The 13,756-nt window shown below is 56.8% G+C and overlaps 1 protein-coding gene across 15 annotated transcripts in view; it reads left to right on the top strand.

Moving 5' to 3' along the window:
• Positions 1–10,309, top strand: part of ARHGEF10L (Rho guanine nucleotide exchange factor 10 like) — a 138,783-nt gene extending 128,474 nt beyond the window's left edge. For all 15 annotated transcript variants that reach the window (XM_087446708.1, XM_087446712.1, XM_087446707.1 and 12 more), the window contains 3 exons: positions 1,178–1,352; positions 7,832–7,954; positions 9,197–10,309. In XM_087446708.1, the coding sequence (XP_087302834.1) occupies positions 1,178–1,352; positions 7,832–7,954; positions 9,197–9,735 (837 nt within the window). In that variant the 3' untranslated portion in view covers positions 9,736–10,309. The remainder of the gene's footprint in view (positions 1–1,177; positions 1,353–7,831; positions 7,955–9,196) is intronic.
• The last annotated feature ends 3,447 nt before the right edge of the window (positions 10,310–13,756 follow it).

Below are 13,756 nucleotides of genomic sequence, written 5' to 3'. Positions count from 1 at the left end.
CTGGGCCCTGTGCTGAGCAGGGGGATATTGAAGGGCCTAATGCTCAGCGTCTGTCCTTGGAGGTCACCGTCCAGTGTGGGAGGCAGCTGAATAGAGCCACTGTGGTGTAGGTGTCTCCGGACTAGAAGGCAGAATATGGCACGCGGGAGGAAGGGGCCGGGGCAAGGGCGGCCGGGGCAGGCTTCGTGGAAGAGGGCCGTCACCCTGAAGGGGAGTCTTCAGATGTTGAAACGCTGTTCGCAGGAGGGCAGTGGGTGATGCACGGTGCAGACCGGTCATCGTGAGGGTGGAGGTGGGGCAGCGTGGTGCATCCTTAGCATCGTCCAGGCCCAGGCTTTGGTTGGCCGGGAGTAGAGGGAGCCTGCCAGGGAAGGCAGGAGTTGGGGCAGAGCTGGGGCCTGGAATGCCCAGTTGAGGAGCTGGCACTTTCTCCTGCAGTGGACAGGAAGCCTTGACCATTTGTCTCCTCTCTTTAAAAAGGATTTGTTTTTTCTTTAAAGATCAAAATTATATATACACCTGTAAAAAAAAAATCAAATAGCGTGGAATGGTTTATCCTCAAAGGCCCTTACCACTCCCCCTCCCAGTCCTGCTTCCTGGGAGAGAATGCTTTCCCTGTTCTGTTTTTCGTCCACCTGGCACTTTCCTTGTGACTCTGACTTGTCTGCTCTGCTGTTTCTTGACTTATCAATTTTTGGACATTATGTGTTGCCTCCCGCTGTGAAAGATGAGGATTTAGCTCACACGACCCACCTCCCTTCCCTGATGGTTCTCTTGGTGCCTTTGTGACTTTAGATGATCTGTGTGAGCTGACACTTCCTCGTCCATTGCCTTTCGGCTGTGTCTTTCCCTCGTGTCACAGTGGCTGCCAGAGCCTGGTCTTGTCGACTCCTAAGAGCACAGTGTGTGGAAATCTTCCCCTGCTCCTCGGTCCGTGTTATACTGAGGGTCACTTTAGATTGGCCATGTTAGAAATGTTTACTCCAAGGGAATTAGCAGACATGACAAACCAGGACCCCCCCCACCCCCCCCAGCTGTTAGACATTTACCAACACACCACTGCCGGGTTCTGAGGCTTCCTGACGCTGGGTCAGGCACAGGCTGGGTTAGCTTGGCCCCCAGAGGCTCGGCTGGCAGGCCCTGGCCCAGCACCAACGCCTGTCCCTCTGTGCCGCAGCAAAGCTTCGAGGCGCACCAGGACGAGGCCGTGAGCGTGACGCACATGGTGAAGGCAGGCAGCGGCGTCTGGATGGCCTTCTCCTCCGGCTCCTCCATCCGCCTCTTCCACACCGAGACACTGGAGCATCTGCAGGAGATCAACATCGCCACCAGGACCACCTTCCTGCTGCCAGGTGAGGCTGCTGCTGGAGCATCGTGTCCTGCTGTCCCGGGTCTGTGGAGGGAGGAGCTGACATTCCTGCAGCACCTTCCACACTGGGCAGGGGTGCGTCCTGGCCAGCCCATCTCGCTCACCCTGCTCACCCTCGAGGCAGCCTTTGGTCAGCCTTGACAACTGGGCCTCTGAGAGGGGAGGGAGTGGGGTCAGGATGTGAACCCAGGCCCGTCCTTCTAAAGCCCCTCGTGCTGTCATCGCGTGCTCCCTCCCACTGTGTCACCGCAGCCTGGGGGTGGCAAGAGGTGAGGCTCCAACCTCAGCGGACTCTCCCAAGTCAGGCAGCTGCGGAACCCAGGCCCGTCTGTCTACACCTGCCACTCCTCAGGACCAAAAGCCCGATTCTGCCTCAGATCACCTCAGAATAAGGTGACGGGAAAGACAGAAGGCCAACCAAGGGTCTCTTTCCTTAGAGGTTTTTTAAAGAAAGGCGACTGTCCCTCTTAGTTTACCCGTCAGGGATTGGAGGCAGGGGGAGGTCGAAGGGCTTGGACGGCATCCCCTCGGGGGCCATGTTTCCTCCTGTAAAGCTGTTTGGGACGTGAGGTGGAGAGGAATGACGGTGAAGGACTGAGATCAGAGCTCGCCTAACACCCTGCCCCCGCCCGAGCCCTCCGTGGAATTGGCTCCCGGAAACTCCCTCACCATCCGCTGCCCAAGATGCTGCCTAGACCCCTGCGGGCTGTGCGGGCGGGCGCCAGGGCGGACACCTGCTCAGGGCCTGTCCGAGCCCCTGCTGGCTTCAGAGCAGCCCACAGCGCCCGCAGGTGTCAGCTTGCCTCCCGGCTCGGCCCAGCCTCCACCAGGCAGACACGCTGGCCTGGAGGACGCAGGGGCCCCATCCCGTCCAAGCACCACAGGCTGGGCTGGGTTCCGCGGCTGGGAGAGCCGAAGGGCCCGGGTTCAGGGACACAGAGCCAGCCTGGCAGGCTGGGGCCTGGAGCTGACTGTTACGAGAACTCGGCAGATGGGCGATGGCGGAGGCTGGAAGCGGCCGTATGCTGAGCCGGGGACTGATCTCCATGTCTCATGAGGCAGAGCCAAGGGCAGGCATGTTAGCCAGCCCTTCAGGGGCCTTGGGGGCCTCTGTCTTACCCCAGAGGCCTGGTCCCCAACTCCAGGTAGGGCGCCAGAGATCACCCCTGCTCCTGCTTCCTCCTGGCCAGTCACGACCGTCCTTGAGTCTGGGCTGGTGGCCGTGGGGCTGGTGGGCACTAACAGCAAGATCAGCGACAAGAGTGATAGTGTGTACTAGCTGCCATCCTGCCACGAGCGCTGCAGGGAGCTGGGGCCCCAGTGCTTTACGTACAGGGTCTCATTGTCCCCATTGTCCAGGTGCAGAAACTGAGGTTTGTTTGGCAAAGTGGCTGGTGGTGGCCCAGAGGCAGGACCCGGAGTCACATTAGGTTGGACTTCTTTCAGAGTGTCAGAGTGGGTAATGGGGGAGGAGGAGACGGCTTCAGAGGTGGCCGGAGTCCTGACTTGGCCACCATGGGGTTTTGGGCAGGTCTCTTGGCCTCCTGGAGCCTCTGGTCCCTCTATGGATGGGAGGTAGTTCCTGGCTCGGGGTTAATGCCATCAGGCACGGGAGGATGCCTTGCCTGGGCCTGGGGCATGGTAGGTGCACCAGGAGAATAAATGCCTCCCTAACATGCTCCCTAGCGTGTGGGGTGGGGCCTGGTAGGACCTGGGGCATGGGACTTTTCTCTCTCTTTCCTTCTCTTTCTTTCTTTCTCTTGCTCTCTTTCTTTGTTTCAATGTATTACATGGTATTTCGCCATCATACAAGGTAAATCCATTTTAACTGCAATAAAAACTTCTCTGTATCACAAAAATATTCCCACATTTATGCTGATAGCTAAATTTTTTCAAGTTAGTGGAACAACAGCAAAGAGGATAATCTGATGGGCCTTTTTAATCTTCTCAGTCTCACCTGTGGGGGAGGAGGAGGGTGAGAGGGAGAAACAAGTGTATCCCGCGGCCAGAGGCAGGATTTGTGGACAGCCCGACTGCAGGAGAAAAACAGCCGCTCCCAGCGGCACGACTGACTGTACTGTGTGTGTTTAAAATGCATTTTCACGTCCGTTGACTGACTTATTCTTTGCAGTTAGCCTTTACAGAAGGAAGGGCATTCGTTATCATTAAGATTATTTCAGAGCCAGGTAAACTGAGGCCCAAGAGGTTAAATGAGTGGCCTAAGGTCATACTGCCGGGGAGCCCAGAGCCAGCACTCCAATCGCAGCTCTCACAAACTTACTGGGCAGCTTCCCCTTCCCGAGCTCAGTTTCCGCTTCCATACAATGGGCTGAGATTTGAGTGAGGGCTTGGCCGTGCTGCCTAGGGCAGACCAGAGCCTGGAGTCAGACAGGCCCAGCTGGAATCCTGGCTCTGCCGCCTTCCAGCTCTGTGACTGGGAGCGAGTGGGGAAGCTCTCGGATCCTCAGTCCCTGCCTCTCAGGGAGGTGTGGCCTTATCCGAGACGGTGCAGGGACAGCGCCCCACAGTCCCTGGCTCAAGTGAGTCTCGGTGCCTGATGGTGCGGTAACCTTCATCTGCATCACCGTCGTCTTGGCCGTCCCTGCCCCTCATCGCACTAGCCCCTGTCCGCCATGCATCTCCTTCGGGCCTCCTTGCTCAGCCCGCACCCTCCCATCAGTGCCCTTCCCACCGCATCAGCTACACCTGAGCAGACAGACGTCACCTCTCCGCTGCCAGACCTCCCTGGGGCTGGGCCCTGGGGACGTCTGGGTGGGGGCTGAGGTTCCTGGGCGCAGGGCTTCTCACAGGTCCCCAGGAGTTACTGCCCTGGGCCTCCTTCCCCCAGGCCTGATGGTTCCTCATCAGCAACACTGGGGAGCCTGGGGCCCTGCCAGGCCAGGACCCCCAAACCCAAGAGGAGCCGGGTGGAGCCAGCCCTGGTGGAGGGCGGCTTCAAATCTGCCCCTCATTGTGCCCGGGGGGAAGAACAGAGCAGGATTCTTAAATTCTTTATTAGATATATTGTTAAAAGGCTTTTGAGTATTTTTTCTTCCCCCACACCACCAAATGAAATAATTGCATAATTAGTGATAAATTTGTTCCTCCTCTAAGTGTGGATTTTTTTAAGGGCGTGTTAAAATTTATCATGCTTCCTTCCCCCGACCCCTTTCTTCCACTTGTGTACCCGACTGGCATTAATGCATTTTTTGAACCTAAAATCCCTCCTCCTCTTAACTAGACAGGTCATTAATAAAATGTTCTCGGACGGTCTGGGCTTTTTCAAGTTGTATATCTCCAGAGAGATGGCTGGGGTGAGTTGAACACGGCTGCATTAAGTCTCGGTGATAAAATATTTATCCACCATTAGAATTTTTTTCTTTCCTTTGGACTGTTTGTGAAGTGCCTGCTCTTTTCCTCGAGGCAGAGGGGGAGGAGGAAGGGCCCCAGAATGAGGTCTGCAGATGAAGTCATTTCTCAACTCCGGCGTCTCTCGGTTTCTCGCTGCCTGCCTTTCATTTGCGGTGTTTGGCTGTCCAGTAGGGGCCGAGAGGATGTGGGGGCATTGGGAAATGATCTCTTGCTGGCCTCAAGGCCCCAGGGCCCTGGAAAAGAAGGTGAGGTCCGGGAGATGAAAAATTGTCACTGTTCCCTTTCTTGGCTTTATTAGTTTTGTGGGTTTATGGCTCTGATGGAGCTGATCTTAAAACATTAGAGTCTAATAATAATTACAAACATTACCCTAATAGCCTCCGTTTATTGACTGTATACTATGGGCTAAGAGCTGTGCTCAACTTTGTATATATATTATATATACTCCTATATGTATACTGTGTGTATATAACATACATACAGTCATGTGCTGCATAATGACGATTTGGTCAATGATGGACCGCATAGAGGACGGTGGTCGCGTAAGATTAGTGGCGTGTAGCCTAGGTGTGTAGCAAGCTGTGCCATCTAGGTTTGTGTAAGTACACTCTATCATGTTCACACAACGACGAGGTCGCCTGACGATGCATTTCTCAGAATGTATCCCCGTCGTTAAGCAACGCATGACTGTGCACATATGTGTAATTCTAATAATCATAAAATTGAGCAAGGTAGGTTAATGACTGATTAACCTATTGACTGATGAGAGAAAGAAAATGACTCGTCATTCACGCAGCTAGTAAGTGACAGCAACACCTGTGTCCTTTTTCATTTCTCTACTTTCATTCCTTCCTTCATTCACTCGTTCACTCACAGATGCTCTCTGAGCGTCTACCACGAGCCAGGGTTCCCGGCCAGGAGCTGGGGAATCGACTCTGAGCGCACAGCTAAGCTGCTGCCCTCCTGAAGCTTACATTTGGGAAGGCAAACAGTGAATAAGCAAAGAGGAAAGTAGAGGCACGACAGACCTCCAGCAGGGCCGGCAAGGGAAGCGGGTGGTGACAAGGGAGAGGGCGCAGCCTGAGCCTCTCGCTCTTTGATTGCATGTGGGCTGGGAGCACCCGCCGCTGGGCCGGACGCCGTCCTCATGGTTTAAAGCCTACACTTTCTGAACGTATGCAGGTGTGGGAAGAGCCCCAGCTCCGTGGACACCCAGATCCTGTTTGTGAAATCACCCCTGTTGTTAAGTGACAGACTGGCTTTTTTTCAGTGTGGTTTGCACTGAAAAACTGAATCATTGAATCAGCATTATGAATATGACTTTTTGAGTTTGCATCATGTCACCAGGCTCATATAGTCCCCTGCCTGCTGACAGCTCCACTTGGATGTCTGAGGCTGCTTGCTCCACAGAGGAAGCCCGTACACCTACACGTACGGAACCGAAGTAATTTGTGCAATCATGGAGAGGCGATAGAAGCACTGGGCTGGAATCGGCAGCAGGCCTGAGCTCTGCCCCTCCCCCTGCACTCACCAGTTGGGGGAACTCTTTGGGCCTCAGCATCCTCATCTGGAAAATGGGCATAACACCTGTGTCTTGCATACCTCTCAGCTGTTGCAAGGCTTACATCAGACCAGAGCAAGTCTGCGAGTGCTTTAGACATGCCAGGGCAGTGCTTCTCAAAGTGCGGTCCCTGGACTAGCCGCATCAGTGTCACCTGGGAACGTGCTAGAATGCAGTTGGGGCCTCACCTCTGGAGGTCGGCACCCCGGTTGTAAGCCCTCCTGGTGGTGCTGCTGCACGCCCAGGTCGAGAACCGCTGCTCTGAGCATTGTTTCTCATGTCATGTGGCACTGTTATTGCTGTGATACATGGCATGAATTTGAATTTCCTTTGAGGGGAGAACAAGCCCCTCTCAGAGGGGCAGAGGACTCAGGCAGGAAGTGAGACAGCCCTTTGGAAAGGCAGGAGTGCAGCCAAAGGGCTGTCTTTGGAAAGACAGCCTCCATCCCTAGCCTCTCCCTCATACCCATTCCCACTGACCGGAATTGTTAACAATAGAACAACAACGGCAGACGGCACCTGTCTGTGCGCCAGGTGCCGGGCGCTGGTTAAGTGATTTACGTGCGTTGATTCAGTTAATCCTCAGGACGAGCATATGAAATACCATCATTTTTGCATGATGTTATCATCCCCTTTTGCAAGTGAGGAGACCATGGTGCAGAGCGGTTTCGGGACTGGCCCCAGCTCACGTAGCTAGGATGTGACAGAGCCAGGGTTTGAACCCAGCTCCTGGCCCCAGAGCCCTGCTCTCGGCCACTGTGCTCTGCAGTCCACGGTGTGCTTCCTCCCTGCAGAGAGCAGGGGACCAGCCCTCCCTGCCGTCACTGTTCTCACTGTTCTCGCTACAATGAAGGGACAGCGCCCGGGGGGGAGCCACACGAGGACTGATCTGGACTGACATCACAAACATGCTAGTTCCTGGCGCTGGGTCGTCCCTGTCACTGTCAGGCCCGGGGACTGCAGGGTGTGCTGTGTGCTCACTGGAGGAAGGGCCCGCGTGGGCAAAATGCCAAGCCCAGACTGGAAACCCAGGGGCTGCAACAGACTGCCACCCACCTGCATCCGCCTCACCCTGGCCCCCTCCCCACGCATCCCATCTGCACCTGCATCTGCCTCACCCTCAGACCCGCACCACCCAGGCCTCCCTGGCTTCACTCCCTGGCTGGCCGGTTGTGTCCTTGGCACGGGCCGCCCTTGGCCTACCCTTTGTGCCAGCTAACCGGGCCACTGCGTTGTTGAGAGCTCACGTGGTGAGCACTGGGCTCTCTGGTGTTGCCTCACTGCAGCCCCACTTTACACAGGAGGAAACTGAGGCTGGGTGGGGGGAACGCTTGGCTCGGGGATCCAGGGCCCAGACCCCAGCCAGGTCAGCCTCCCAGCCCCACGTCTTAACCACAACCCCATCCAGCTTCCTGCTCGTCTCACAGGAGGAGCCCAGACTGTGCTATTTCCTCACCTTGAGTGGCACCCAGGACCCACTGCCCTCCCCACGGAGGGTATGCTGCTCATGCTGGCCTCTCTCTCTGCAGGCCAGAAGCACCTGTGTGTCACCAGCCTCCTGATCTGCCAGGGTCTGCTCTGGGTGGGCACTGACCAGGGTGTCATCGTCCTGCTGCCTGTGCCTCGGCTGGAAGGCATCCCCAAGATCACAGGTGAGCCTCTGGGAGCTGGTGTTGGCAGGACTGGGAGGAGTCAGGTGTAGATGGCCGGGGGAGCCTAAATCTTGTGCCCAGACGTTTATACTCTCTTCTGATATGGGGGTGGGGTCCATTCTCCAAAGTCCTCTGTCATCACAGGGAGCACAGTGGCACAGTGGAATTAAATCATCCCAGCCCCACAGTCTCCCACCTTCTCTCTGGGTCTCAATTTCCTAATCTGGCAAATGGGCACAGTAGTGCATATTGGCCAGATGGTTTGAGGACTGGCCAGGATACCTGACTAATGACAGATGCTCTGCTGGGCCCCTTCTGCTCCCTCCCCATAGCAACTTCAGAATGTCCAGGCTCCAGAGATAGAAGTAATTGAGGGATCCTGGGGATGGGGACCACGCGCATGTGTGTTTGCATGGATTAGAGGAAGCTCTGCCCTGCCCTGTGGCGCTGGGGCCCAGGCGAACAAGGGTGGGGTCAGGGAAGACCCCAGAGCCCTGGGCCCCTCTTTGCCTCTGCCCTGAGGGTGATGACAAAGTGGCCTCCTACAGCTGCTGCTGGAGGGCAGGGGTGAGTGGAGGGGGAGGGAGAAGCCCCGAGGGCAGACCAGCCCCAGCTCAACCGTCTGCTAAAGGAGACTCTTCCTAAATTCCGAGATTTCCTGGTTTCGTCACATAGATCATCTCATTCGTGCCAGGCTCGGTCCTGGGGACGCAGGGATGCATCGGGCAGAGACCCTGCCCCCAAAGAGCTGACAGTCTGGTGGGGGCAGCTGTGGTCCAGGGTGGCAGGTGCTGTGATGGCGGCTGTCCCGGGGACTGGGGGGCACAGACAGGAGTGATCAGCTCTCCGTGGGTGAATCAAGAAGGATGTGCTGTGGAGGAACCTGAGCTGGGCTTCAAAGGCTGAGCTGCTGAGTCGGGTGGGCGGGAAAGGCTCTCCAGCGCAGGCGACAGGCGCGGAGGCGTGAGGGTGGCTCAGGCAGGGAGCTGCAGGCGCTTCCCCACTGAGCTTCCCCACCCCGTGGTTGATAAGGTCACTCCTGCTCTCCTGCCTCACTTGTCTGCAGAAAGCAGCCCTGGAGTGCAGGAGAGCCCTCCCCCAGACCCACGGCTGCTGGGAAGGTTCTAACAGTTACCAAAAAAACCCCAAAAGACAAACCGGAAAGTTCTCAACAGCGATGTGTGGGTGCCTCCCTTAACGCTCTGGGCCTTTGGGCCCCTTCTCCCTGCCCCATTCCTGCAGGGAAAGGCATGGTCTCCCTCAACGGTCACTGTGGGCCTGTGGCTTTCCTGGCCGTGGCGACCAGCATCTTGGCCCCTGACATCCTGCGGAGCGACCAGGAGGAGGCCGAGGGCCCGGGGGCCGAGGAGGACAAGCCAGATGGGCAGGCTCACGAGCCAGCGCCCGTGCCCGCGAGCCACGTGGGCCGCGAGCTGACCCGCAAGAAGGGCATCCTTCTGCAGTACCGCCTGCGCTCCACGGCCCACCTCCCCGGCCCGCTGCTCTCCGTGCGGGAGCCAGCGCCCACCGACGGCTCGGCCCTGGAACACAGCGAAGAGGACGGCTCCATCTATGAGATGGCTGACGACCCCGACATCTGGGTGCGCAGCCGGCCCTGCGCCCGCGACTCCCACCGCAAGGAGATTTGCTCAGTGGCCATCATCTCTGGCGGGCAGGGCTACCGCAACTTTGGCAGTGCCCCGGGCGGCAGCGGGAGGCCAGCCCCGTGTGGGGAGACGGACAGCACCCTCCTCATCTGGCAGGTCCCTTTGACGCTATAGCCCCCGGCCCAGGGCACACAGCTGCAGGCCTGGCCACAGCCGGGCCGGGCTCTCGGCCTGCTGTGGGCCCTTCCGGCCGTCCAGGGTCCCCCGAGGAGCACTTGGTGGAATCGCCTTCCGGAGACCTGCACAGGGATGCGCAGATGAGCCTGGATCTCCAGTAAACTACCTTGGCAGAACAGAGGAAACCCTCTTCCTTTTTAAAACAAAATTATATTTCAGAGTGTTTTGGGAGAGGGGTTTGGGCTTGGGGAGAGGGAGGACACCTCTGGAGGAAATGGCCTTCTTTTTAAAAGCAAAAAAACACAAAACCTCACAACTGTCTGGCAAGCCCAGCGCCTCTCGCCCGGGGCCGAGCGGGGCTCCGAGGCGGCCACACGCCCCTCCGGGAAGAGTGCATGCGTGTGAGTGTACGAGAGCGTGTGGGCTGGTGTGTGAATATATATAAATACGTATATATGGTGTACATTATATGTGTATAAAGTCTGTACATATTGGAGCTCTGGGAGATGCTGGAATAAAAGGCAAGAATTACATCAGCACTCGGATTGAGGGGTTTTTCTTTCTGAGATGTGATAGGGACGAGACAGAGCAGCTGTCACTAGAGAGAGATTGTTCTGGAAGCAGAAGTGACACTGACCTCAGCGGGGAGGATGGCGGCCAGGCTCCAGGAAGGCGCTGCCACAAGAACAGGCCCTAGAACTGTGCTGTCCAGGGAGGTCACCAATGGCCACATGTGGCTATTTCATTTTTTAATTAATTAAAATGAAATAAAATGACAAATCCAGTTCCTCGGTCCCATTAGCCACATTTCTAGTGTGGCTTGAAGAGCCCACGGGGTGAGTGCCGACCGTACCGTACAACAAGGATATGATTGTTTCCATCATCCGAGAAGGTTCTGCTCGAGAAGGGGCTCGTGGGAGCCTCTTTTCTGAATATTCTTTGAAGAAAAGGCTGGGCCCCCGCTCTGGAAGGGTATGGAGGCAGGAGGCCGTGGCGTCCATCAGTGCCACCCTGGGAGGGAGGGAAGCTGAAGGGCTTCACCATGTGGAGGAGGGGGTCTGGGGCTGTTGCTATGGGCAACAGAGTGAGGTGGGGAGGGGGCCGAGGTCCCTGGGTCTGAGGGAGGGTGGGGTGAGTTCCAGGTGGTGGGAGCAGAGCCCAGGCTGTGGGCTGGGATTGGCGGGTGGGGCTGCCTGGGGCCCTGGTTTCTCTTGTCTGACTCAAGTCTCCATCCTTAGATTTCTAGAGCTGCCTGCAGGGAAAAACCAAAACCCAAACCCAACACCCAAAACGGAAATGTTTTCTCCATCTTCCTACCCATCCGCCTCTCTGTCATCCGTCCGCGTGTCTGTCCACCCACCTGTCGGAAATGGCTCCCGAGACACGTGGAGGACGTGCCTGGCATGTGCGAGGAGGCCCTCGCTGGAGATATTGATCAGAGTAATAGTAACCGTGACTGATCAGAGTAACAAGAACCACGAGCACTTCGGGTGCTTCAGCTCATTTCATCCTCACAGCCGCCCTCAAGAAGCTGCTGTTTTGCCTCGTTTTGCAGGTGAGGGGTTGAGGCTCAGAGAAGTGAACTTCCCGAGGAAGTGTCAGGGCCAAGACTGACGTCTGTCTGCCACTAGAGCCAGACTCCTAGCCACCAAGCTATTCTGCCTCCAAGAGCAAATCTTTAGAGACAAGTAGACTAGAGCTCCAGCTATGCTTTCCCCGCGTACAGCTGTGTGACGTCAGGCAGGCACCTTAACCTCTCTGTGTCTCAGAGAGGGGATCATCAACAGTCCTTGCCATGGGAACTGAGTGTCATTCATTCAGTACTGATTGAAAGCCTACTACATGCCAGGACCCGGTTCCAGGTAGGCACTGGGTAGACTGGTCAGCAAGACACCGCACACACCCTGCCCCCCATTCTACTTGGGGGTGCAGAGGGAACAGACCATAAATAAGTAAAACATGTCAGATGGTGTTTGCACTTTGGAGAGAAATAACACAGAGAAGGAAGTAGAAAGTGCTGGGGACGGGGCTTGTGATGTTAACCAGGGTGTCCAGGAGGCCTCACTAGGAATTTGAACGAAGACCCAAAGGAGGAGCAGACATCAGACTAGAACATTCCAGGCAGAGGGAACAGCAAGTGCAAAGTGCTGAGGCAGGAGGGCTGCTGGAGTGGAGGGAACAAGGGGCGCAGTGGGAGAGGGTCGTAACTTACCACGTCCCTCTTGGAGGGACTTGGCCTTTTCCTCAGTGACGTGGGAAGTCATTGGCGGGTTTTGAGCAGAAGAGTCATGCCACCTGTCTTTGGTTTTCAAACAATCCCTTCTGGCTGCTAAGTTGAGGATAGTCCGTGGGGACAAGGGTGTGGGAGCCAGGAGACCACCGAGGAAGCTGTCGCAATAACCCAGGTGCGAGATGCTGTGGCTGGGACCCAGGTGGACGTGGCGGAGGTGACGGGCAGTGGTCGGATTCTGGGTGGATGCTGATGCTAGAGCCCACCAGGTTTGCTGATGGATGTGCTGGGAGAGAAAGGGCAGTCAAGGATGACCCCAACGTGCCTGGCCTGAGCCACTGGAAGGACAGAGCTGCCATTTGCTGAGGTGGAGCCGGTGGGAGGGGCAGGTTTCTCGAGGAAGACGGGAAGTTGGCTTTGGGACACGTTAGCTGTGAGTCGCTGTTGAGCCTCCGAGCGGAGAGGCAGGGAGGACAGGGACTCTGGGAGTCTGGAGCTCAGGGGAGTGGAGGGGATGGAGGAGGGTGACCTGAGCACAGGGAAGGCGGAGTTAGGTCTGGGCGATGAACAGGAAACTAACGGGGCCTGAGAAGCGTGTCCTGGGATGAAGGCGGAAAACCAAGAGGCCGTGGCGTCCTGGTAGCCACCTGCAGAGTGTCGGAAGGAGGGAGCCGCTTCCGTGTCGGATGCTGCGGGGAGTAAGACGAGGCCTGAGAACTGACCTTGAATTTAGCCACATGGGGGCGGTTAGTGACCTTGACGAGAGGAAGTCGGGCAGCGTGGTGGGGGAGCACCTGACGGGAGTGGGCTCAAGACAGAACGGAAGGTGAAGAGCTGACGGGTCTAGGAGGAGAGCACGGGAGCAGCGGCATCCCGGGTGAGGCTCTGAGGCTGAGGTGGGCTGGGCGGTTCTTGGGGCTCCTGTGGTTGGGTGGAGGGAGTGACAGGCGTGGGTGCCACCGCTCAGAGGGCCCAGGGTTTATTAGTCCACTTTGTCCCTTCACCCTGGCCTGAGAGGGAAAGCCACTCTTTCTTCACCCTGATGAGCAGGCACAGACTTTAGACAAGCCCCTTGTCAGGAGGCAGCTTCCAGCCAGACCCATCTCCCAGGCAGGATTCTACGCAGCTGCTGATGGGAATCTCAGGCTGACGGCAGGTTGCTCACCCCCGACTCGTGGGCAACCCAGCCTGCCGTCCCCCTCCTGCTGCTGGGTGGCCGCCAAGGGCCTCTGTCCCATCTCTGTTCTCAGGCCCGGGGAAGGGAAGGCCCCATGCCCCCATCTCTCAGAGGAAGGTGGAGGTTGCCCCCTGGGCACCTGACCCTGGGCCGTGGACTCCAACGATGGGAAAGAGGTTGAGGCCACCCTCATCCTGCATCCTGGTGGTCCCCCAGCCTTGGAGCCCAATCCTCAGAGCCCCTTTCAGAAGAGGGCTGCTGCCCGTGGTGGGTGGGGATTTGGCTGTCGTGGCTGGGGTGCACGGGGATGGGACTCAGTCTGTTTTCCAGCACCTGATCTCATTTCAGCCTGGAGACCTCGTGGCACAAAACTCTTGCTCCTAATTAAAGGTGACATGGTCATTTCTGGCTTAAGCTGCTTCTTTGGGGCTAACCCTGTTTAGGGGAAAAAACAGTCTTTTAGGCCTATGTCCTTCCTCTTCCCTGGCTCATCAAGATTTATAGAGGCTGAAAATAAACCTCGGGCTTGTATCTTGAACAATCACCCTACTACACAACTGAGCACCTTTGCACTAGACTAGGGTCACCAGGGATATGAGATTGTCTCTGTC

The sequence above is a fragment of the Ceratotherium simum genome, chromosome 22 (genome assembly GCF_057802395.1).
Source record: "Ceratotherium simum simum isolate JZ-2026a chromosome 22, ASM5780239v1, whole genome shotgun sequence".
NCBI classification, from domain to species: Eukaryota; Metazoa; Chordata; class Mammalia; order Perissodactyla; family Rhinocerotidae; genus Ceratotherium; species Ceratotherium simum.
Note: the sequence above shows the minus strand (reverse complement) of the source record. Positions and strands in the feature narration are given on the sequence as shown.